We start from the raw sequence: 27,192 nt of genomic DNA, 5'->3' as shown, positions 1-27,192 counted from the left end.
AACGTCTCTCAGAAAACACACCAGAAGCTATAAGAGCTTATCTCAAAATGAACATTAAACAGTGTTCAGTTTTAAAGTTTAAACACCCACGTCCTTACCTTGTTAACATTAGGGTGTTTGTTGACTAGAAAGTCTTCGAAACAGAGCAGGTGTCTTCATACTATCACGTCATTTTCAGAATTCTTGGTTACCATGACATCGCCCTCTTTTGGTCGCCCTCATGATTGACGCGGGAAGAAACAAGAACACACATTTAAACGTGTTCATTATATTCTAATAGCGCTTTATTATTCAAAATCTCACAGTCCATTCATCGCTATATGTATCTTCGGCAATAAATTAAACTACTATGGCTTCATGTAACATTTGTAATAATATCTGACAAAAATGCTAGTTCATTCGACCACACATACAGTATACATATTTTCATATTTTACCATGACATTCATTTTAAAAAGTAAAAATTGTTACATTACAAACCAACATAAAAAAAAATGAAAATATGTATTTGATGCCATATGAGAATATGATTATGAGAGTGTACAATGGTTGAATATTATCTGAGTAATCCTCATAATTAGTGAGGATGCTGCAGAGGAAGACGATGTTGAAAAATTGTTTTGAGTTGCAGTCCTTTCAGCATTGTTTGTCCTCCAGCCCCGTGACATCCCTTTTGAACCCCCCTCACCACAATGTGAAACAATATAATGCCTATTGTTCTTTTACTCTTGAGTACTATAACTGTTCTGTTTATATTCTGCTCGTACCATAGTGCTCTCTTATTAAGTCAGAGAGAACAGGAAGTCCAGTTCTTCGTAAGCAAAAGTTACGAATGAATTAAAAAAAAAAAAAAAAAAACATAAAAAAAGTCACCTTTCACAGCTGTTTTTACTTGTTCAATATCTCTACTATATACATTTCAACCAGAAACCCCCTTCCCATGTCAAAACATTAAGACATTATTACAATATACAATGTAGACTGTTGCATAGTCAAAGTATGCTCTCAGTGGGTGGGTGATGGTGTTTTTTGCAGTCCCTCAGGGAAATTCACTTCTCGGTTCTAAAACATTCATCAGGCACATGGTTTGGCTTCAGTCCTTTAGACTAAAGAGTTTCTCTGTAGATGTAAAGCATCTGTAGGTCTGTAGATGGAGATCAGTGTGTGGAGTCATCTGCTGTTTTTGACCAGCGATGACGGTCCTGCGTCGACTCACTGTAGCGTCTCTTACTGTTGTTGTAATTGTTGTTGTTTTGATTTTTGTGAGCATACATCTGGTAGGTAGATGCTGTAGAATAAAAGGAAAAGATGTATTAACTTAAAAGGTTTGTTCACCCAAAACTGAAAATTTTGTCATCATTTATTTACCCTCATTTTCAAAACCATATATGACTTTCTTTCTTGAACTTAACAGAAAATGTACTGCAATGTGTCTTGAGTGAGACACTCATTTCAACATGTTTGAACATATGTCACACATTTTAGTAAATAGTGACTTAAATTAAAATTTCCTCTCACATAAGTAATTTTGAGTGGCCTTAGAAGACTTCAAATATACTTTTTCTTATTTTTGAATTCTGACATACTCAGTCCTTATTATGGAAATTAGCTTAACAATTATTTTGAAACAATTTTCACTTTCTAGAGACTTTCTCTTGTTAATAAATTTCACTTATTATTAAAAAGATCCGGCAAAGTAAAACAGGAAATTTTGAAGTAAAAAAACAAAACTGGAATAGTATTTTCTTGTAATAATGATTCCACAATAATCTTTTTTGTAATTTTACAGTGTATGTCCTCTTTTGTATTCCATGGAAAAAGTAAAGTAATGCAGTCAAAAGTTCAGTGTTGTTATCATTCACTAAAACTAAAATTATTCAAATGTATTAAATGTATTTATAATAATAATAATAAAAAATAATAATATATATACATTATATATACATATTTGATGAAAATAAATAGATGAAAAACGTGAAATTAAACAAATAATGAAAGAATGAAATAAAAAAATCAAAATAAGGAAAATTAAAAATGTTTAAATGTTTAAACTAACTGAAATAAATTACAAAAAATTACTTACAGTAAAACTGATATACAAATAAAGCTATAGAAATATAAAAAAGGATTAAAAAAAATGGCAAAAGCAGAACAAAACTACTTAAACAGAAATTATAATTAAGCTGAAAATATAAAAATAAAAATAAATTAAAAATATTTTATATGAATATATAAAATGTTATTATAAATAATTACAAAATTAATATAGACAGGCATTACAATTTCATGCCTGGATTTCACTAAACATCTATTTATTCAGAGTCAGCAGCTTACGTTTCAAGCACATGATTTTGGGCTTGTCCCAGTGGCCGTCTTCTCGGCATCTGATAGTGGGAATGTGTCTTTGGATGAAACCGTCCTTGCAGTGGTACCTAACCAGAGAGTTGATCTCATACCGCGGCTTAATGCCGCCATAGATATGGGCATCCTTTATGACAGGAGGCTGACCGCAGGACACTGAGACAGAGGCAAAAGAAAGTTAAAGACGATGAGGTGACATCAAGTGACAGTGGAGACTAGAAGAAGAGGAAGATGAGGTCTTGCCTGTGCCCTTCTTGCAGGTGAAGGTCAGGTGATAATTGCATGGCACATCGTTCCACTGACCACGCTCGTGCCAGATCATCACCACGCAGTCCTCGCCCATGGAGAAGAAGCTGTCCGGCTGACCCACTCTCCAGTGCTCAAATTGCTAGTGCAAATGAACACAGAGGCATTTTATTCAAACTACTCGTGCACCACAGCGTGTGCCCACATGAGGGTGCAAAGATCACATGTAAGAATCTAAATAGACTGTGCTTTATACACATCTGGCAGGGTTACATGGGACTTTCCTTGATAAAATGGGATTATTCTAACAAAATGTACTGCTGCACTCAATTTGCATGTGTTGCACACAAACACACAAGCCCCATTTTATATGTAGAAAGGTAATTAATATCAAATAAGCAGAATGACAAAAGATCGTAAAAATCAATGTGCTCTTCCATTTCCATTCTAAAAAATTAACTACAAATAGTAAAAAATAAATAAATAAATCATGCACAAAATTTACTTCAAATAGGCCTACCCATGTTTTTAACTAGAGTCCACTTGCTGAAATAAACATGCAATATGAAACTTTTGCTAAATTTCGCCCTCGATTTGCTAAATGGTGCACACGATTTATAAATGGAGAGAACGAATTACTAAATCATTTTATATATTTATTTTTTCTTGCATCTCTTGTCTTTGTAGATTTATGCAATTTAAATAAATAAACAAACATACAAACATACATCAATGAAAAAAACTGCTAAATAAACAAATAAAACCGGCCAAACAAAACAAACAAATAAATAAATAAATAGTACCACTCCTTTAAAGTGACCTATGTGTTTCTATTGATACCACACAGGATGACAGAAATGATTAAGTGAGAACTTTTCCATCAGCATTAGCATCACCTAGCTTATGGTTTATGGAAGAGTAACAATTGCACTAGCAATTTTTATACTGGGATTTTAAAAACTGTGTGCACAATTGCTTCACACTCATTTTAGGATCAAACAACATCGTTTTGTTGCAGGCCGGAAAAAACAACACACCAAGAATGACTCATATCTCTGAATTCATGGTCACCTGGAACACAGATGTGCATCCAATAAACTTTATTAGGATCAAAATAATGAATCCCATCATACCATAGGGTGTCCATCTGTCCAGCGGAAATCATTGTCAAACATTTTATCATTCAGTCCAATCCACTGATAGTCATGCCCCAAACCTACAAGACAAATTACACAGATTTCAGGATCTATCTCTGCAGACTAGTGCATAAAACCTATCATATGACTTCGAATGAAGAGGACACGTTGTGTGGTTGACTAATTTCTACTATTTGTATCTGCATATTGGTGGGAGAAATGGAAAGTTCCCTCTCCGAACTCAAACTGCTGTGTCAGACTGGTCGGGAAACTCAAACAAACAGATAGCACGTTTTGATAGCACCACACTATTTATACTCTTTGGGATAACCAATCAACTTATAATTGTCTCTGCATAATAAACTGGAAAGAAAAAGCATTTTATAAAACAGAAAAAAACTAGTGGATGTGCATTTTCTTATAGAAAAGCCTATATGGAAGCCTGGATAAATGGAAGGAATTCATTAATCTTTTTGTGTGAGGACCTTTGCAAACTTCTTTGACATCTTTAATAGACTGCCTGGCTGAACTGGAAATAGCAGGAAATCAGTTAAACCAAACCACACATCAAATGACACAAACAAATGTAGAATAGTTTCTGTGCCCCAAGGAGCCAAGATGACGTTTGTTTAGTTTAGAGTCAACAGCATCTTTAATATGACTTATGGTTTGTTTAGTCAATGCTAGAATTCGGTCAGTCCTGAGTATCTGTTTTCTTTTTTTTTTTTTGCTTCTTTCGAAACTTGCTACAAACGACCGAAACCTGGCAAGTTTGTATTTTAGAAATTCTGAACCATAGTCCTTACATTAGTAGGGTATTTTGAACAAGGTTTTGCTTAAATGTCTGAAATAAAGTCTGTGGTGAACAAAAGAAAACATTTTGTTCTAAATACATCAGTAAAACGCCCTTGTAAACTCTTTGACTTGTCTTGAAAAAGGTGGTGGCTAACAAGTGTCTAAATGGGACTACAAATGTTATAGTGGACATCACTCATCACACCCGACAGGAAAACTCATCTACTCACTATTCACTTTCATAGCCTCATTGCATTTATAATTGCACTTTTGCAATCTATCCTAACTCAAACTCAAAAGAGTTAAGTAGTAAAAGAGTTATTAAATATTAAGAGTGAGCAATTAAATTAATAATTAGCAATAACATTCCTAAAATCATAAACTCACGATTAACAAAGAGCTGCTCTTCATGGGACAGGACACTGGTGAGGTGACCGCCCTGCAGACGACACGCTCTTTCCGCTGCTTCCCATGTCCGCCGGTGTGTGAAGTACTTATAGCAGTGGCTCTGAAACTTGTGCCAGCCAAAGTCACAAATCTCCGTGTCTGAAAGTTTGAATGACAGAAAAGGAAACATGAGAAACCTAAAAATGAGTGAAACATTGGATAACGTCCATAATGTTAGCCACATCCAGTTAAAGGGCAGATGCTTTTGTGATTCATGATACAGCTACAAGGAGCATTACAGTGCCCATATTTTAACAAAGAAGAGATGTCTCATGATTGACTCTGTATTTTCTTCTGTTAACCATGAACAAGCCTGTCTTTCACATCACGTATAATCAGTTATGGTGCAGAATGGACGCACAGAACCACATCTGTTTTGAGTTCGGCCATCAACTGGTTTAACCCAGTGCATAGAACTTTTTTATTCAATCCCATATAATGAAGAACATCAACATTTTGCTTGGACTGAAAACCACCAATGACCACAGTGCTCAATGTGAAAGCTAAATGCAAACAATGACATCTAATGAGGCTGGAAAGAAAACACCAGTAAATGAGGCCAAGTAATCATCTCAGCCACACGGCCCATAATGCTGTTTACTTTAACTGATTTCGCACCACTACGTGCTCGTTTTGTCATTAGCCCTGAACCTCCAGTAGATCATTCCATTGAGCATGTACATTAGCAAGAACCACTGAAAATGTATTGTAATTGCTACAGAAATATCCAAATTGTTTATGTACTTTAGAAAATAAATTGTCCCTCCAATTTCAGTTGTCATAATTTGCATTTTCTTTTAAGGTAATGATAAATCAAAACAAATTGTCCAAGTCTAATATGTCATGATGCATAGCACAATTAAGTGAAAAAAAAACTGTAGTCGGATTGTGGTCAGAGAAAATATGAACAAAATATCCATGACTTTGGAGGTTTTTAAATCGCCTACTTATTTTGCAAGACCTAGAAGTAATATAGACAACAGATCAAATCAGGAAAAATACTTCAACCAGTCAATGTCTAGCATTTAGCCATTGCAAGCAACTTTGGCTCTTTTTCAGAAATAAATTGAGCATTTCTTTTTGCACTTTTCCCTTGCTAGGCATCTTGGTCATGACAAGGACTCTGGTTTTCCCAAGTTCTGTCTCATGCTATTTTCTAATTTGGCTAAAATATCGTATTTATCGCGATGTAACAAAGTGTAACGCAGCAGCTTCGGATTAAACACTGTCGTCTGTCACTGAAGGTCCAAATTCAGCTTCACTGATTAAACACAACTGTGTTTTTTACATGATGTGGAACGCAAGAGTTCAGCTTTTTACGACTTCCCCTGATCTTTGGCTAAAAAGCTTGAGAAAACAGATGTCCTCAGAGGTGATGTTTATGCATGGAGAAGACTGGCTCTGTTGACTAATGGCAGCAATATTTCGTATGAAGCTGGAACCAATCCATTGGGGGACCAACGCCCACTGTCAAGCCAGTGCAAGTGCATGTAAAAGTCAAGTCCTGAGAAGGTTAATAGCTCTTTTCAAAGTAAAAAACGTGGCTCTTATTCATAAGTCAGCTGATTATTTTCATATTCGAAAGCTAAGGGGAAGTTCTATGTGAGATGCAGGCAGGTGTTTGGGAGTTTCTATACTGTGGCTCGACCTCAACATGACTCATATATAGGGGTCTCCATGAGCCTCTTGTACAAATTATGATGCATTAATTGGTTCCAGCTGCTTTCCCAGTATGGACCCATGTGCCATTCACAATGGTCTTCCCAGAATCCTAAGGGACCTCACCCTTAAGTGAGGGAACAGCAATGAAAGGCCAAGAAACCTTTGTAAAAAAATAACAAAAAATCAATCCCAGCCTTCATCATCATCAAACACTGTCCACAGCCATGTAAAAAAGAAATTCAGTTTTTTTTTTATTAAATTTTTTTTAAAGTTATTTGTCAAAGTTAAAACCACAACAGAACATTCAAAAAGGGATGTTCTCGTTTGAAGAGCTTCACTTTGTGAAAAACACCTATTAGCATTTATGTAACCATAGCTTTCAGCCATAAGCAGATGTCATCAGTTGGTTCCCAACCTTCCTTAAGTGTTTCGACCCTTACCTCAACACTCTCCGGTTGGTGGGTTGGCAGTGGTGGCCAAGTCACTGCCCATCTGCTCATGGCTTCCAGCTTTCTCCCTCTCTCTTGCTCCATATCCAGTATTGTGATTACTTTCCATGAGACGGCTTAAGGAAAATCTACTCATTGTTTACTCAGCCACACTGGGACCATGCCAAGTAAGTCATTTGGCTCAGATGTGGTTTTTAGAATTGCTCAGTGTTTTTGATAACTGTGGTGGGTTTAAGAGAAGAGGCATTGCCATCATTGACTGTGTGTCCTTTTCTCTGAAATGTATTATTGGCACAAACCTGCTTTCATTCCTCCAGACACCATATCGCACACGCTCTGGAGAATCAGGTTTGGCAGATGGGGTGAACTTTGTGGTTCGGTTTTCCCATGCTAACTGTTTGAACTGACTGCCATTCTGTATACCGTTTGCTTCAGTGGATTTATTAAACAGCCATAGCTCACTATTTAGAAACTAGCCTCCTAAATCATAATATATTTTATCCAACAGCTTCTACCAATAACTTAGGAGTTATATTTTATTGCACTTAAAATGGAAACCTAACAGGCAATCGGACAGACAATGTTTAAAGTATGCACTCATTGCAAGATTTGAAAAATAAACCATAAGGTAAAACATACATTATGTGTAAGCATGGAAGTTATATGATAGAATTGCTTAGCAACTTGCTAGCAAGACACAGTCCACACTTTATTACAAAAATATTCCTTCAAGAGTTTCATATATCAGCCCAATTAAAACAATTGTATAGCACCATGTCAGTGTTGATTTCATACCTTGCTCACAGAGGGCTCCTGAATAGCTGGGCAGACAGACACACCTGAAACCGTTTAACCCGTCAATGCATGTACCACCATTGTGACAAGGGTTTGACTGGCATTCGTCAATTTCTGCAGGAATTAGGACATGAACATTTCTTACTTTACTCAGAAGCTTTAATTGTGTTCATCAAAAGTGAAAATATTAAAGGCTTCAAACCATTTTCACAGTGTTCCCCACTGAATCCAGGCATGCAGACACATATGTTTCCTTTTCCATTAGAATAGCAAATTCCATCATTTTCACACACACTGACAGAGCAAAGTGTGAGACCTGAAATATCAAAGTAACATCTATTAGTGGATGGAAAAACCCATTATGGATAAGTGGGCTAAGTGGGATAAGTGGATAAGAAGAGTAATTCAATTATTTTGTGAACCACAATAGAGGAACTATTGAAATAACATTTAAACCACTTTACATGATAAGCAAAATACTGTATGAGTTACAAAAGTATGTGGAACTGTACCTTGGAAAACCTCCATATGACTCTCAACAGTGTAGCTGGAATCTGTCCAGAATTCTGGTTTTCTTGTGGTGAACTCTTCCCTGGACGGTGGTTGTCCGTGAACAATTGAGGGACCCACCACATCTTTATAATCTACAACATTCTCTTCAAATACCACAATACTTGTGGCTTTGGTAGTGGTGAAAACATTTTCTGTAGCAGAAGTAGTTCCCCTATCCAAGACCTGAACTGGCTCTTTCACATTTAAGTCGGTGGTGGGATAACTGGAAACTTGGGTAAATGAGGTGAGAGGCTTCTCAGTTGGGAATCCAAATGTAGAATGTGTTATTTCTTTTGTTGTCTCATCTGAAGTCTCTGATGACTGCACCGAGATGGTTGTCTCTTCAAATGGTGATTTTTGGATTATAATGGTTTCTTGGGAGCCCAAAATCTCTGATGACTGCACTGAGGTGGTTGTCTCTTCTGATGGTGATTTTTGGATTATAACAGTTTCTTGGGAGCCCAAAGTCTCTGATGACTGCACTGAGGTGGTTGTCTCTTCTGATGGTGATTTTTGGATTATAACAGTTTCTTGGGAGCCCAAAGTCTCTGATGACTGCACTGAGGTGGTTGTCTCTTCTAAATGGGATTTTTGGATTAGAACAGTTTCTTGGGAGGAAGACATTACTGCTCTAAGACTATCAGTGGGCAGAATGGTGGTCTCTGAACTTTGGGTTGTGAATTTTGTTTGAGTTTGGACACTAGTGAAGGTCAGTGGTGTTGTGTCTTCTGCAGAACCTTCAAATACTTTAGGTGTTTCATCATGTGCATCAACACTTGTTTCTTCAGTTTGTTTAATAAGAAGGGATGGAACAGTAGTTGCAGTGAATGGTTGTTTTGAGAATGCTTCAGTTGACTGATCAGACTGACCAGAGCCGATGTCCTCAGAGATGGTGAAGATTATACTTAAGTCTTTTTCATTCTCAGTCACCAATAAAGGACTCTTAGTTGTACGTCTGTTTTCGTCTTTCTCAGAGTGTGTAATGTAAGGAGTGCTTTCTTCTAGGATTGCCTCGATTTGAAAAGTTGAAACCACCTGAATCGTAGGATCTGTACTGGGCAAAGCCAAACTAAAAGGTTGCCTAGGCTCTTTAGGATGAGTAGTTGTTAAGGAACTTGTAAAGCTGTGAGATGAATCAGTGAATGATGGAGATAAAGTTGGTTGCTTTGATTCTTCTGTTGCATATATATCTTGTCCCGAGCCCTCGTCTTCAGTGGAGGTTGAGCCCTCAAAATCGTCTGGTTCTGGTTTCGTTTCTCTGTACTCTGTTCTCTCCATTTCTACAGTGCTGGATTCACGAGTTGTAACAATTGGTCCCTCAGTGCTGTAGTCCAGCCCAAATGCCAGTGTTGTCTTCTCTGTTTCATCTATTTCAGTTTCGTCGGTAGCCACCACATATGAGACATTAGTTGTTGGAAGTGTGTCTTCTGCAGAACCTTCCAAGGGGGTCAGTTCCTCTTCATCATCTGTTGGGTATATCCCCGAACCTTCTACGTGCATGCTAAGAGATATGGTTTGTGGGGTCAACTTCTGGCTTGAGGATTTGGTTGCAAATGTAGGCAATTCTGTTGTGGTTATACTTTCCAGGCTCTTTGTTGTAAAATAGGGCTCAATTAGGCTTCTAATCGTTGAGCCATATTCTTCAGTCTCTGGGTAAGATGTGGTGCCTTCAGCCTCCTTCGTAAGTATTTCTATCATATCAAAAGTGATGGTTTCTTCTGGTGGTGGGATAGCAGTGTCAAACTGGTCTCCTCTAGCCTCTTGAGTTTGGTCATTGTCCGGTTTCAGAGTCAGCTCGTGTTTTCCGTTAATGAAACTCACTTTTGGGGTGATGGTAACAGAAGCTGATGGATATGTTTCACCTGTAAGGTCTCCACTGCCCAAAGGTGGCTCACTTTCAACAGATGTTAGAAGTGGATTAGAGAGCCCTGGTTCTCCAAGGAATTTTAGAACAGCATCAACTCCCGCATTATTAAAAGGATTACCTGCAAAAAATAGTTGAAATACATAAGACACCCCTAAGTCACTGGTTTTAATTCCAGTCCTGATTCTGATCATCAGCTCATTAGGAGACAGATCTGATCTAATGGGGTCAGATAAGAGAGACATATAAAAAGTTCTGGACTGGAACTGTGAAATACTGACCTAAGTGAGTTAGTTTAATAATACTGGGTAAGCCAACAGCTTATCAAAGATGATCTACTGTTAAGCCTGATTCCATATTCACTTACGAATTCATGTTGCCAATTTTTCTTGAATCATTATACTTTGTTTTTTTTTTTTTTTTTTTTTATTATTTTTTAAATATACATACATATATATATATATATATATATATATATACCACTTAATGCTAGAGTCTCACTTAGGGCAAATAAAAATGCTCACATAGTTATGATTTTGACAGTAAAGATATTACTGATTGTTGTTTCTACATAAGTAATGACTCTACTTATATACAGCGAAAAGCTTATTATAAATTCTATTCAGTGATATGTCCCCGTGGGACCCTAAAGTCACTATACTGCAAAATTACAAGACCCTTTTCATTTATTCATAGTTTAAAATTAAACAAAGTCATTCCAGCTACTGTTACATTAAGCCGTTAAAATGTGTGAAATACAGTACAGTTAGAAATTGTACTACATCCTCAAGGCCTCAATAACATGCATAAGAAAATATACTTTTCCTTTGGTGGACTAACTAGCAGCCACAAATGGTAACCTGATCTGAAGACTGGACGAGGTAAGGAAAAGTAATTAGCTTGCAGTGATTACTTTGCTGATTGTTTTAAGGGGCTTTGCCATTTGACCCAGGAGGTATTTGTCTGTGGCTTTGAGAGCTACTCTTTCTCACACTCAACACCTCTGTCTCTCCCTGATGTTTTACTATAGTAGGTGCCTCTAGTATGACGACCCACAGGAACTACAAGACAGGAACACTGGCTGCAGTCTATTTACAGATGTTTATCAACCTCATCACTCTTTCCAGCAAACCGGGAAGTCAATCAAGGTCGTGGGAAGGCATGGAAGATCTGTCTCTCTTCTCCTTTTTATGCATATAGTCAGCACCATTAATTTAGCTATACTTCTAGATGAGGTAAAGATTTGGCACAAACCAAATATTAAAGCAATTGAATGAAATTGAAGACCAGGTCCAAAATCTTTTGTTTGCAAACCAGCAGCAGGCATCTGGACAGAGCCAAATGTGACCTCTCTTTAGCCAAGATCTACATTCATTTTGCATCTCAGTGTTTCCTAAGCCAAGTCACTCATTTACAATATGCTGCTTTGGACAATCAAGAATCACCTCCCACACCAAAATATGAAAGGACAAGCAAAACTGATTAATATGAGAATTAAGTCAATGTATTATATCTTTGTATGCTGTTTTGCTCTGGTGAAATTAGCTTCTATATAAAAAATTTTTTTTTGCATCAACAACATTTTTATGAACTTCCATCTGACCTACCTGATTGATTTGTCCGCTTAATGTTGTATAAGAACAAATTGATGCCCAATGGAAAGTCGACGTCCTTTGTGGTTTCATTCTGCTGGCCTTGCAAGTTCTCTTCACTAAAATTTGAGCTTTTCAAATTGGAATTAGCCAAATCCAGACTTTCTTCAGTCATGTTTCCTGTGGTTTCATTCTCTTTGTACACAATTTGTGGCTTGTCTGGATTTGGATCTCCTTTGAAGTCTATAACAAGCACAGGTGAAGCAGGAATCACATTCTCAGGAGTATCCTTGTCAGCGCTGCTGTTACCCTCCGCACCACTGGATTCCCCATGCAGAGGATCCCACCCAGGATGCATGCTGTCTCTGTTGGGCTGACGGGGTTGCTGAGTAGAGAAGAAGGAATCTGAATAATGGGGCATAACATCATGTGGTACCCCTTGCACAAAGGAGCTGTCATTGTCCAAAGAGCTGCCATAGTCATTAAATGCGGTTGTGGTGTCCATATCCGAACTTGTCTCAGCTTCAGTTGGTAGAACAACAATGGATTTAGCTGAGGGATGTACTTCAGGAGATGGATATGTTTCACCTGTAAGGTCTCCACTGACCGAAGGTGGCTCACTTTCAACAGATGTTAGAAGTGGATTAGAGAGCCCTGGTTCTCCAAGGAATTTAAGAATAGCATCAACTCCCACATTATTAAAAGGTTTACCTGCAAAAAAATAATACATAACACACCCCTAAGTCACTGGTTTTCAATTCCAGTCCTGATTCTGATCATCAGCTCATTAGGAGACAGATCTGAACTAATGGGGTCAGATAAGAGAGACATATAAAAAGTTCTGGACTGGAACTGTGAAATACTGACCTAAGTGAGTTAGTTTAATAATACTGGGTAAGCCAACAGCTTATCAAAGATGATCTACTGTAAAGCCTGCTTCCATATTCACTTACGAATTCATGTTGCCAATTTTTCAAATACCTTTATAGATATTTTAGAAACTAGCACTGCATATATTTAACACTTAATGCTAGAGTCTCACTTGAGGCAAATAAAATGCTCACATCAGTTATGATTTTGACACTAAAGATATTACTGATCATTGTTTCTACATAAGTAATGGATCTACTTATATACAGCGAAAGGCTTATTATAAATTCTATTCAGTGATATGTCCCCGTGAGGCCCTGAAGTCACTATACTGCAAAATTACAAGACCCTTTTCATTTATTCATAGTTTAAAATTAAACAAAGTCATTCCAGCTACTGTTACATTACGCAGTTAAAATGTGTGAAATATAGCCAGAAATTGTACTACATCCTCAAGGCCTCAATAACATGCATAAGAAAATATACTTTTCCTTTGGTGGACTAACTAGCAGCCACAAATGGTAACCTGATCTGAAGACTGGACGAGGTAAGGAAAAGTAATTAGCTTGCAGTGATTACTTTGCTGATTGTTTTAAGAGGCTTTGCCATTTGACCCAGGAGGTATTTGTCTGTGGCTTTGAGAGCTACTCTTTCTCACACTCAACACCTCTGTCTCTCCCTGATGTTTTACTATAGTAGGTGCCTCTAGTATGATGACCCACAGGAACTACAAGACAGGAACACTGGCTGCAGTCTATTTACAGATGTTTATCAACCTCATCACTCTTTCCAGCAAACCGGGAAGTCAATCAAGGTCGTGGGAAGGCATGGAAGATCTGTCTCTCTTCTCCTTTTTATGCATATAGGCAGCACCACTAATTTAGCTATACTTCTAGATGAGGTAAAGATTTGGCACAAACCAAATATTAAAGCAATTGCATGAAATCGAAGACCAGGTCCAAATCTTTTGTTTGCAAACCAGCAGCAGGCATCTGGACAGAGCCAAATGTGACCTCTCTTTATCCAAGATCTACATTCATTTTGCATCTCAGTGTTTCCTAAGCCAAGTCACTCATTTACAATATGCTGCTTTGGACAAGCAAGAATCACCTCCCACACCAAAATATGAAAGGACAAGCAAAACAGGTTGATGTGAGCAAGTCATGTATTATATCTTTATATGCTGTTTTGCTCTGGTAAAATTAGCTTCTTCTGTATATAAAAATTGTTTTGTATTAAAATAATTTTTATGAATTTCCGTCTGACCTACCTGGTTGTTTTCTCCCCGTAATGTTGTAAAAGAACAAATTGATGCCCAATGGAAAGTCGACGTCCTTTGTGGTTTCATTCTGCTGGCCTTGCAAGGACTCAGCCAAATCCAGACTTTCTTCAGTCATGTTTGCTGTGGTTTCATTCTCTTTGTACACAATTTGTGGCTTTTCTGGATCTCCTTTCAAGTCTATTACAAGCACAGGTGAAGCAGGAATCACATTCTCAGGAGTATCCGTGTCAGCGCTGCTGTTACCCTCCGTACCACTGGATTCCCCATGCAGAGGATCCCACCCAGGATGCATGCTCTCTCTGTTGGGCTGACGGGGTTGCTGGATAGAGAAGAAGGAATCTGAATAATGGGGCATACCACCATGGGGTACCCCTTGCACCAAGGAGCTGTCATTGTCCAAAGAGCTGCCATAGTCATTAAATGTAGTTGTGGTTTCCATATCCGAAATCGTCTTAGATTCAGTTGGTACAACAACAATGGATTTAGCAGAGGGATGTAGATCAGGAGAGCCTCTGTCACGTGGAGCCATGCTTGCAGAGAACATGGATGGTGGCTCCTCTGTGGTGCCATGGGCTGGCATAGAAGAGACTGCTTTAAAGGAAGAGGTTTGATGGGTGTCTGAAAGAACTGGAGGTGTTGTAGGTCCAGCTGTGGGTACAGTTGTGGGATCCCATCCTGAGAAGAGAGAGAAAAGGAAAGATCTCATTTTGACCAAGCCTTTCTCAAATACTTATTAATATAAAGTGCATAGCTCTGCTGCCCATAGTGGCACCAAATGAAATGACAGAAATAAAGGTTTTCAATTGTAAATGGCTTCAGTTCTTCAGCTCGCCTGACCCGTATTCATAAAATTTTAAATTCATTACAGCCGACAAGAGAAATGTCAAAAGTGCTACATTGTCAACCTATAAACAGTATATATGTCTCCAAACACAAAAAGTGATAGATGATACTATGACACTTTTATTGGGTAATATTCAGGTGAGCATTGTAGAATACTTTTACAGTTTTATCCCAAATAATTCGCAGCCCTCAGTCTATTCATATTGACCAAGTAAGTGCAAAAAATGCTATTCTTGGCAGCAAAGTCAAGATATTTCTACAAAATGCCAATAACAGCAGAATCGTCTAAGTATTGAGGGAATTTTGGCTGGTCAAGAGTTATTTTGGGAAAATGACGTACTATGAAAGAGGAAGAACTTGAAAGTTTATATTTATTTTGAAACTTTATCTTCCTTTCCAGAACACTTTTGGCTAGGTTGCATTTAGCCTAACCACATATTTTGACTCCGACCAGAAGGTAAATAGTCCTGAATAAGTGCACTTGTAAGTTAGGAATGTAAGTGCCAACGTCATCTCATTCTCACAATCTATAAATCAAACCCTAACCCTGGTGTCTACATGCATGCTACCTCTGACACACTTTCACGGACCTATAAAAATTGAAATGGCCAAGTAAATGACACCATGAAGTTCACTCTTGTCTGTTCATATACGTATTGCTGCTGTGCTTATGATGTGTTGGCAAGCCTCCAAAGGTTTGACTCAGATGGTAAAAAAAAATGTCATGCTTGGCAAGAGCTTTCAACACCACGGTAAAACCATTCATGACGACATGTATGGCAGTCTCCCATCTAGATGCAAGCAGAGGAATAGAGAGGGGGTCCAAATGTCTGAAAGTACAAGTGAAAAGGCTTCTGTTTTGCTGAATTAAAAAATATACATGGATTTCAGAATGTCTTAATATGTAGTGTGTCTCCTTTTCCTTTAATGACAGCAGCATGTGATCTTATAAGACCAGGCTAGATGGCATTTTTCTTTTCTCTTTTTTTTTCACTAATAAAAATCAGGCCGGGAGAGATAGACATACTGCTGTTCAAATGTTTGGGGGTCAGTAATTTATTTTATTTTATTTTTAACTAAATTGATCCTTTCAATCAGCAAGAAGGCATTACAGTACATTTATAAAAAGTTACAGTGAAGACATTGAGATTTCTATTTTAAATAAATGCTGTTCTTTTGAACATTATAAAAACTACTCTGATTTTGTCTATTGCATGCTCTTAGAAGCATTCCACTGACAATTTGGTCTGACTTGTGCAACAAAATGCTTGTTTTCAGTACTAACAAACAATTTGTTGTTCTTTCCACATTTACCACATTTGACAATTTATGTTCTTTTAAATCTGTTTTTACACTAGCAGCATTTCAGACACATAATGCAAAAGTTATGCAGTTTGCTGTGTGCAGACAAAGGCCCACACCCATTTCTGCTTCGTTCAGTCTCTTCGAATGTGGATCTATCTTCATCGTTCTGTAAGGCTGCACACTTCATGACCAGGCTAACAGAATATAAAATACCAGAATACTACGACAACATGACATAATCAGGATTCAACATAATAGAGTAAGAATATCAATACATAAGAGGGAGTAAATGATTGAACGATGACAAAAGCATTTGCTATTGACAAGGGTATCTCACTGCTTCTTTGCCTCTGGCTCAGCATGTGGACACACAAAACCAGCTGTTAGACATTAGGGATGTGTCCTCTTTTCTATGCAGCGACTCTGATGTAAAACATCAGGCATCTTTTTCTCTTATAAAACCCCAGTGATCTTGAAACAGCACAAAAGGAAGTCATATCCCCCACTAGCATTTGTTTATATATTATAGTGGGGCACTCTTGCCCTCCACGCTCTTTTCTGGCCTACCCAGGGTGCTTTTGTTTGTTCTGCAGTAGAAGTTCATTTAAGAGAAGTGCTTCATGTCCGGTTACATGAAACAAGCCGCAGCTAACAGGAAAGCCACAAAATCCCTGGAGGCAGGGGGCGACAAGGACACACCTGATGTAAAATCTGATAAAATGCATGTTAAGTGCTACTTTTTTGGGTCAGTTAGTATGCCATTTTAAGGCAAATATTTGAGCTAGACGTAGAACAGAGGTTTAACAGATGAAATCTGAGGATGCCCTGGAGAGAACGAACTATTCTGCTTCCACCCAGCTAGCAGAGAGAGGACAGGACAGCTCGGAGTCACAGCTGTTATGATATCACAGCAAAACAGACGCCTTTCTATCTGCAAAAACAACATCATGAGAAACATGCACTAACAGAGAGTTGCGTCAATCTCTCGAAACCTTTCAAAGAACATGTCTGTGATATATTTCATCTCCAAATTAATAAAGAAATTAGATATTTCCATAAAATAATATTGATTTACTTTTTCTTTATTATAATACTTTTTATATCAAAATATAAATTTGATATTTTTAGGACCAGATTGTATTTTTTTGTCATGAGCATTTCATGAAGATATACCTTTGAAACAGAAAGCTCCCAGCTTCTCGCTCGGTAAAGGAAATCCAGTCTGGTTGAGGAAGCGGTACATAGTCCTCACACCCAGCTGTCCTTTGCCGCACTGCATTCTGGGTACAGAGATGGGGTAGCGGGCGCTGCCGTCAGACAGCCAGCCGAAGTCGCAGCGGTCCATGCCGGCCCTCCAGGCTGCATGAAGATGACCTGGAGATGCTAAAACTGCATCCCGTCTCTCGCACTCCTCCCTGGCCTCATCTAGAGTCATCTTAGCATCAGCGAAAAACACCTCACCTGAGATTAAACACACACGATAACACATCACATTTTGTGCATTGCACACTCTTAACAAATATTGCAATCCCAGAATGCATTTCTAATAAAAGTGAACTAAAAATGAAATAGTTTATTGAAAAGGTAACTATTCAAGTTAACTACATCAAGTATTTGTGCATAAAATATTTTTCTGAGTGTGTGTGTATATATATATATATATGAGGTGACACAGTAAGTTTTAGGATTTGCTAATACATTCAGTACATCAATACATTTTGCAACCAAAAATATAGAAGTAATTTATCGATGCGATTAAATTAGATTGCTATAATCACAAATAAAGCCACACATGGATCCATTTAATTTCAATTTCCTCTCCAAATTCTCATTACTGTAATAAAAAAAAATAATATTACTATATGGTTAGGGTTAGGATTAGGGTTTGGCTTAGCGTTAGTTAAATATAATTATGCATAATTAAATGTTATTGTAATAGTAAGTACATATGACGTGTAACAAGCACACCTTAAAATAAAATGTTACCGAACTATTTTATATTGTGAAAAATCAGACTGAATAATTGTATTATTTAAATTAAAAAATACAAGTATTTTTACAATCTAGTAATATTTGTTACATTTATGTTTTTGGAAAAAAAAAATGATATTATAATATGACCATTTCTGTGAGATTCACCCAATACATTTTTTCAAGAGAATGCAGTAAATACAGTAAATTATCCCTCACCAATAAAACCAAACATGGATTGACCATTAAGCTTTTTTTCCCTCCAAATTCTAATTACTGTAAAAAAAAAAAAATCTATTTCGACGTTGCCACAGAAAAGTAATTTGTGAGTGAGGATGTGTTCGGCTCAGAGCAGACTTTCCAAACAGTCATCTCATAATTATAGTAATTGTGACACGGCGTGAGTCTCTCTTGTGTTTCACGTGAAGAGAAACCCATTCCCTCTGTAGCTTGTTTCTAAACTTACCCTGTAGTGCTCCTACATAGCAGTACACATCATACGTTTCCGAGGAATTTCTGAGTCCGTATGATCTGACTCCTGGCCTCAGAATCATATTGCCATGGCAACCTTCTCGTGGCAATGTTATGGGGTATCTGTGGAGAAGAACCCCAGATGTACTCCTCATATCAGTGATATTCAAATGTTAGACAGATTTGATTCTGGAGCTGAAGAAATCACCTGACGGTTTGGTCGGCCAGCCATCCAGCATCGCACTGGTCAAATCCGTCCTCGAAGGCTGACTGAAGCTGCTCGGCGGTGGCGATGCTCGCGTCCACATCAGTGCAGGCCTGCTTGGCCTGCTCCAAATCTAGAGTGTAGCGACTGGTGTTGGCGCGGTAATGAAACACAACACCTGTGAGACAACACAAATCAACATCTCACTGATTCAATCAAATCGCATATAGCAGTTTTGAGGTTTTGTGATAGACTTATATATTCTTGTATACCAGACAAACCCATCTACACTAGCATTCAAAAGTTTGAAGTCAGTAAGTTTTTGAAAGAAATTAATACTTTTACTCATTAAGGACTTATAGATTGATCTAAATTGACAGTAAAGGCAGCAGATGAGCATATGAGAATGATTTCTGAAGGATCATGTGACACTGAAGACTGGAGGAATGATGCTGAAAAATTCAGCACTGAATCACAGGAATGTTTTAAAATATATTCAACTTAAAACAGTTATTTTAAATGATAGTAATATTTCACAATATCACTGTTTTTACTGAATTCTTGATCAAATCAATGCTGTCTTGGTGAGCAGAAGAGACTAATTTCAAAAACGTATTTTTTTTTATTTTTTATTAAAACATTCCAAGCAGCCCCAACTTATGAATGGTCATTTATATGTGCAACAATTTGATTTTCTTTCCAGACAGGTGGTCATATGGTCATGATATGCATATTTGATTTCATTTAACAACAAATGTGATCAAACGGGATGCTTTTGTGACGAATCCCTAGATTCAGTGAAAGGGGCTTTTGTTCTGAACATTGAACGTTTTAGTCACAGCAACAAGCTGTAAATGAAAAATCATTGTGTTGTTCGTCTATTTAGGTACCTGTTGTGTCAAAAATCCAAACTGATCTTATCGCTCCACTTTACATACACTTACATTCCCATACAGTATTCCTAAATGGTGTTCTGAATTTACACAAGGCAATAATCTGACATAACAGCCTCTTAAAAACAGATTTTTGAAATACTTTGAACTATATTTGGAACAAGACAAATATATATGTAAAAAACTATGCTTATGGCAGATTGAAAGAGAGAAAGAAAAAAAAAGTGCATAATGCAATGCAAAAAATATATGGATACAACTTTTCCAAGAAGGATAAAGAGTAGAATAGAATAGAATAGAATAGAATTATTATTATTTTTTTTTTTTTTTTTTTTTTTTCCAAGAGGCTTTTACTGTGCAAACTGACTAACAGCTAAATAATAATAAAATAATAATAATAAAAATAAATTTAATAAATTTAATAAATAAATAGTATATTATAATAAATTAAATTAAATTAAATTAAATTAATAGGGAAAAATCTAGTTCCTAATTAGTTCGCCTTTTGTCACTTAGAATTCGAAAGTAGATTAATTTATGGATGCAACTTTTAGAAGAAGGAGTGCAAATGAAAACTAAGATTTTAAAGTGTTTGTGTGTGGTGGGGGGGGGGGGGGTAAATATAAAATGATAAATAAATTCAACAATTAAAAACATTTCTGGTTCAAACATGCTGAGTTACATGTTGAATTTAATACTTCAACACATATGAGCAATATTACTACTGATATTTGCTTTAGCAAACACTACTAATAAGGCTCAGAACCGGCCATGCAGTCTGACTGTTATTTGCCCTTTTATGGGCTTTTCTAGTCTTTTTTTGGGTGCATAAGCAGAACTGCTGGCTCTGAATGCTCTTTTCTCAGAGGGATGGCAGTGTGTTTTTTGGGTAGGCACTACCCTTGAGTGGCAATCAGTGCTGCCCAGGGCCCAAAAGAGGGAACTGAGTATGTGGCATGAAGACACTTGGCCCTATGGGCCTACAAACACTCCAACAGCACCGTCTCATCTGAGCCAGATGTGCCCATGTTTTACTGCACATAATAATGCTGTAAACAAATACAGTGTTGTTTATCACCTAACACGATTCTTAGCACAGTTACTTTGAGTTTTTCTAAATGTTTCAGGTTTAATACAAGTTAAGTTCTTGCATGAATAATGTAAGGAACCTTGAACAATTTCTTAAGACATTCTTTCATAGTCATTCAAGGAAGCAAAAAACAAACACATTTTTTTTATTTTTTATGTTCACCCTTCCTTTCTGTTACTTAGAAACACAATAAGGCCTTGTCAAGATTCGAGGAAAAACCAGACTCTGAAAGGGATTTTTCCAGACTCTAAAGCAAAATAATCTTTCCCCCTTTTCTCCTGACAGGAACGCTGTCCATTTTGGCTAGCGATGACTAATTACATCATCACATATGCTTATGAGAGTAAAAAAGAGCAGCACATCTGAGAGCCACTGCTGATCAACTTTGCCAATGGAAATCCTGCTGAAGGAAGTTAAAGAAGCACCATTTTACTTCACAGCATGACATATTTCAGAGTAAACATATGGCATATATTATGTTTAAGAATAAAGAAATACCTATTTTTAAATTTAGATCACCATTGTAGTCTAATCTTTAAAAAACTTTAATAACGCTGATAAATCTAAAAATATAGTATATCTAAAATGATAAATCGAATAATTTGCAAATATAAATATAAATAATATCAATTAATATTTAATTATAATATTTACAATTTCACTTTAATAAACAGTATTAATATTTTCATATCATACATTACTTCGCAACCCATTTTACATCATAACATGATGAAATGCATGAAAAATCTAGGCCAGAATTTGGATGGATAAAATGTGAGATAGGGCTCACTGAAAAATTAAAGCATTGAAATAATATTAATATAGTGAATATTTAATTATAATAATTAACATTTAATATTATAATTAAAACATTTTTAATGCTCATTTCCCCTTTTTCTGCAATTCGATTAATTATGTTGTCTATTTTTTAAAAGATTAATAATCTAATAACATCTATAAATCTAAAAAAAATTATTATATATAAATATATAAAATAACAAATCTAACCTTTAGCTAATCTCAAACTGAATATTTCATATTAATGAAATATTTTTTTATAATATTTTATATTATGACTTTTTTTGTACTCTGTTGTACATTTAACAAACATTTGATTCTTTTTTATATATCCTACATTATATCCTTTTTTAAACCAGTTTTAGTTCTGCATGAAACCCAGATCCTGAAAAGTGGCCATTCTGTAACAAAATGGACTGGCAGTTTGAGGAAAGTCATTAGAGAAAATACTGTATAATTAATTCAGCCAGAAATATGTATTGCTTTTATAATTTGCACAGAGTTGACTGACCATTGACATTCAGGGAGATGGACTCTTGAGTGTCTTCAATGCCGTGCATGACCTCGCAGCGGTAAATGCCCGCATCACTGGCCCTGAGCCTCTCTATGGTCAGAGATGCATCACCATGGTCCTCGGGGTGGCTGGGAACTGATACCCTGCCTTTAAACTCCAGCCCAATCTTGAGGAAGCCATTCTGGGTCACTATCACTATGGTTTCCTCATCGCCCATGAGTTTAGTCCACTTGATGCGGAGATGGTCTGTGTGGGTGCTGGATGCTGTGGCAGCTGCTGCAGTGGTGGAGGTGCTGGAGCTGCCGGTAGGAGATGGGAGGATGGAGAAATGGCAGGGCAGGACCACCTGGTCCGCCAGCGAGCCTTGCACTGGAGAACTCCTCTCCACCTTCATCCTACGAGCAGAGTCTGCAAACAAGAAGCAGATAGAGTAGAGGAACCCAAGAGCAGACACAGCATAGCTTTGAAACAACACTTAAATGTCCTGCTTCCATTGAGACTATATATATCAGTTTCATATTGTGTATGTGTTTTATATTAAGTAGTCACTTAATATTTTAAACAAAAATTCTTCAAATAAAATAAACTAACTCAAAAAAAAAGGCAAAGAGATTAAATAAAATAAGTTTTAGTAAAGAAAAAATAAAACTAACCTTGAAACTATAAAGATATAATAGGACATCAGTGAAAATAAAATAATGTAGCAGACAGGAAGTAGTTGTTTAGCATACGACACACAGTTAAGGAATTGGAAACAGGTTTACAGTGATTGCTAGGGATACATGATATATATCGGTATCATATCGGTTACTGGCTGATATTTTTTATATATCATTGTACTAGTTGATTTGTACATGCTCATCTCTCCTGATTTTAAGTTCACTTACTTTTGTCATCATGTAGCACTTACTCAATGTCAATCTTTAAAAACACGTTTTAATAACACCAAAAAGTCTAAGCTTTAACATATCCCAAAATTATTTAATATTAGCAAACATTTAATTATAAAAGTAGTAGATGTAGTAGCAGTAGTAGTATACTTTATTGTCATCAAAAAGAAAATTGTTTTGAAAATTGTTGTGGACTACAGATCTACAGATCTAATCTTAAATATTATCATCAATATTTGAAATATTTAAAACTATTATATTATAATAAATAATGTAGATTATTTGTAGATTTTTTATGAATTTTTTTTAACTCAAAAACACTATATTTATGTATTTTATAAATTAAATTAATTAAATAATTTGAAAAATTGTTGACTGACATTGGTTTGTTCCCCTTTTGTAAGTTGCTTTGGATAAAAGCATTAAATCCATAAATATAAATAATATTAATATTTTTCATATCATACGTTATCTTGTGGCATAAAATCACTTGTATCATTTAAAATGAAAAATATTATCAAATTGTATTTGACATTTGTTATCGGCCATTACATAAAAGTGATTATCGGCTAGAGTAGCCTATCAGCGATAATTTGAATAGCTTCCATTTATCGATATTGTCCATTACATGAAATTATAACTGGCTTATCATCCAGGATATTAACATCACTGCATCCCTACCGTATGTCATTTTGAATATTTTGGAATGTCTAAATGAAGAAAGAAAAAGAAAGAAAGAAAAAATTGAAACTAAAGAAAAATAAAAACGCCTTAAAACAGTCAAAAACTTACCATCTTTGGTTACAGCAGCTCTGCAGACACAGACCAACCAGAGGATGTGTTTCACGTCCAGTAACATCTCAATTCTACGAATAAATAAATAAATAAAAGCTTTTCATTTCGTAAAAGCCATTCAGTAGTGAGTTTAATTCGTTGTACATGTGCAGCTACAGTTTACTCCTAAACGTGGGTCGGCTGTCAAACTGCTTGTGTTTAATGTCCATCCATGTCTTTGTTCCAGGTCCAACTGGGTCTTTAGACACCCACTGTCTGTTTGCTTTTTCCTGTCTCCCTTTATCATTTCAATATATGGCATTGTCATCAGATAAAGAATGTGTTTATGAAAGCTTCATTAATAATAAGCGGTTCTTAATATACCGGACAGCCATACTTTAATCATTCCTCGGAAACACAAAGATCTTTTTTGACAGCTGTGGGGACAGTCACACACGCCCTATATAGTACACGCTATCAAACACTAGAGAGAGCGATATATTAAGCACCTCCACGCATCGCTTTGCAACAGTTAACATCACCGTGAAAATGTGAAGACAGATCAATCACACCAGACCAAACGAAATCCCAAATTATCCCAAAGCTCACATTCTCAGTTATCAGCATTTAAGCAGAGCTGGTATTACGATGATAATGATAAGTGGATCTGGGAAGCACTGGGAAGATGCAGACAAAGCTTCAGGGTGACAGACAATCAAATAAGAGAAAAAAGAGATGCACTGAAGTAAATCTGCTCTAATATCAAAAGATGCTGAGCAGAACATGGTCAAATGAATATGCAATGGATATTAACCACAGCAAATGATTAATGCCGATTAATGTGACATATCGGTCAATATTCATCCTTTAACAATTAGGATATAATTGTTTTAATAGAATAGAATAGAACAAATTAGAACAGAACAGAATAGAATAGAACTGACCTTTTCCTGTAGACAATCTTGGCTATTCCTGATTCTCCAAATGCAATCCTTCACAAAAAGTGCAAATATATCTGATGCTCCAAAACCCAGCAGCAGACTTAGGTGCTATTTCTTCCCCTGGTGCCCACGAAAAGACTGGAGACATGAGCCGGCAGCAAGTTCAAATTCCATGTCCACCCATGATTTCGTCAGTTTTCAGAGGAGGGGCAGAAAGTGCCCACCCAAAATGAATCTGATCCATCCTTCTGAAGAGGAACAGGGATGTGCTGCGCTCTTCGTGTTTGAAACTAGTTTGAACATGTAGGTTGGGTTATAAGTAATGAAAAATCAATGAATTCGTTGGAAACCATGGAAAATTTAAGCGCAAAAACCAGTTCAGTGTCCAACTGCATGTACCTGTAAAAGCTAAAATAAGTGACGGTCTTCGATTCAACTTAGCAAATGAAATCAGCATTCATTTATCAGAAACATTCGCAGTCTTTAACATCAAGCAGCTCTCTGTAACCTATTACGCGGAGTAGTGCGTAAAAGCGCATCAATATCTCACTGCGCGGTCTGACAGAGCACTGATCATTAGACAGAGAGGGTGCTGATGGAGTAACTGGGTTATTAGGGGTGTGAAAGTGGCCAAATTACTCTTGTGAACTGATGTGAACTTCCCAGCTCCACTTACAAGTGTTTCCAAGAGCTTTTTCACACGGGAGAGAGACGGTACCGTTTCCTCCTCAAGAACCTCCGCAATAACCTGCACCATTCATCTGATTTAGCCATTACAGTGTTTGAGATTACAAAACAAATTCTAAATATAAGATTAAAATCCTAATACTATCGTGCAAAATGTTGAGGTCGGTAAGATTTGTTTCTAAAGTTCAACATTCATCAAAACTGCATTAATCAACAAATACTGTAAAAACTGAAAGATTGGTTACAGTACGTTTATCGTTTTATTAATCACGAGTATTTTTTGTTTACTTTAAAATTCCTGTGACAAATCAATCTTCAAGTACTAAATATCCATGTAGTTTCTCAATAATATAAGTTCATTGAAAGTGCACATATAATTTTTTTATTATTATTTTTTTTTTTTACATTTTCTAAAGAATGTGAGTGGTGCTCATCTGTCTTCATGACACCAGTTCATGTCACTGGTCACCTGGGTGTTGCTAAGCAGTCATTAATGTCTTCTGAAGAGTTTAAGCACATTGCTATACAGCTGCTAGGGTATATCTTCCATGGTTGCTAGAAGTTCAGCTTAGACTGGCTTGCTGGTTAGACAGTTAGAAAAAGCCAAGAACTCACTAAAACCAGCAGGCCAGCCTTATGAAGCTGGGAGACCAGCTAAGACCAAAAGCTCAGCTAAGGCTGTTTTTCCCCATAACAAGTAAAGTAAAGGATAAAAGTTGAAAAAGTAGGTTTGGGTTCAAAATCCATTTTGAAAGATCACTACTTTGAGAACGAGAAAAACATCTTTATTCACATTTTTTAGATTTATTAAAGTTAAAAATTGACAAATTCATAATTTTGGTAAGTAGTAAGTTAAGTAGTGTTCTTTTCTTAAACTTTTGTTGTTTATTATAGAGCCAATTCATATTTATTATAAAATACTTTAAAATATATAAATATATAATTGTATTACTCCTACAGTTTAAAAACAGTACAAAAGTCATGCTTCTCACAATCAGTGCTCATTAGGCCCTAAAGAGGGTCATATATCATCGAACAGGTCGTCAGGATCAAGGTTTGCAGCAGCGCTTGCTGGTTTCGGTTGGACGTCTGACGTTTTGCTCATCTCGGCTTTGGCATCTTCTGTCGGCTTCTCTCTAAAATTACAAAGTGCAGGAACAACCGTCAGCAAAAGGTGAAGGTTAAATACATAGCTGGAGCGAACATAATTCATGACACTGGAGTGAAGCCTGACTGCTGCCTGATTACAGTGACCCCGGCGAACCCCATCCCACCATGGGCTCCTAAAAATGGGGTCAAGACTAAACACTTTACAGTTCACCCTGTTTCTATCAGGACTGCGTTGTAAAAACAAAACAAAAACAAAACAATAAAAAGCCACTTATAATCAGGCACATGCCTTGTGTTTTAGCACCACACATTTACTGCATGCTAATAAAAGGTCAATTTTAAGATGATTCTGACACTGATGTACATCCTGCTGGAAATATTAATCATGTGACATAAATGCCTCAAAGTCAGAACTAAGCTAGGTTGATGGTACGAAGACAAAATGACAAAATTAGCATGCCAGAATTGCTTCCTCAGCATTAAAGCAAGAAAAGAAAGGTTAAACTGTAGTATTTCCAACAGGATCCTGTCTATAAGGGCAGCAGAGAGATTCTCAAAGTGCTAGAAGAAATCAGGTCACAAGGAAAGTAAATGAAATTTATGGTCCCGTAAGCCTGTTAATTTCAGGATGTGCCAGGGATCATGTAGC

At 36.7% G+C, this 27,192-nt stretch overlaps 1 protein-coding gene across 2 annotated transcripts; it reads right to left on the bottom strand.

Annotated features, from left to right (window-relative positions):
- Positions 1-256: 256 nt before the first annotated feature.
- Positions 257-25,703, bottom strand: LOC113054611 (versican core protein). Of its 2 annotated transcripts, none has more exons than XM_026220270.1 (16): positions 24,750-25,703; positions 23,824-23,897; positions 22,139-22,549; positions 18,850-19,024; positions 18,637-18,764; positions 17,373-17,660; positions 14,040-14,726; positions 11,915-12,610; positions 8,404-10,428; positions 8,094-8,207; positions 7,892-8,005; positions 4,926-5,084; positions 3,741-3,823; positions 2,605-2,749; positions 2,335-2,517; positions 257-1,288 (listed from the first exon to the last, which is right to left on the bottom strand). In XM_026220270.1, exons 2-16 carry the CDS (start codon positions 23,888-23,890, stop codon positions 1,158-1,160), a joined length of 5,406 nt encoding a protein of 1,801 aa, XP_026076055.1. In that variant the 5' UTR covers positions 23,891-23,897; positions 24,750-25,703; the 3' UTR covers positions 257-1,157. The 2 variants fall into 2 exon arrangements, with proteins under 2 accessions (XP_026076055.1, XP_026076056.1); XM_026220271.1 differs by having other exon boundaries at positions 11,915-12,001; positions 14,127-14,726.
- Positions 25,704-27,192: the final 1,489 nt, after the last annotated feature.

This window comes from Carassius auratus, chromosome 35, assembly GCF_003368295.1.
Source record: "Carassius auratus strain Wakin chromosome 35, ASM336829v1, whole genome shotgun sequence".
Lineage (NCBI taxonomy): Eukaryota > Metazoa > Chordata > Actinopteri > Cypriniformes > Cyprinidae > Carassius > Carassius auratus.
Note: the sequence above shows the minus strand (reverse complement) of the source record. Positions and strands in the feature narration are given on the sequence as shown.

Coding starts and splice junctions, on each gene's coding strand:
- LOC113054611 (XM_026220270.1), bottom strand. CDS start 23,890: ATGTTACTGGACGTGAAACACATCCTCTGGTTGGTCTGTGTCTGCAGA. Junction 17,661..18,636: donor CTATGTAGGAGCACTACAGG/GTAAGTTTAGAA, acceptor GTTTAATCTCAG/GTGAGGTGTTTTTCGCTGAT. Junction 3,824..4,925: donor AGAGCAGCTCTTTGTTAATC/GTGAGTTTATGA, acceptor TTTGTCTTGTAG/GTTTGGGGCATGACTATCAG.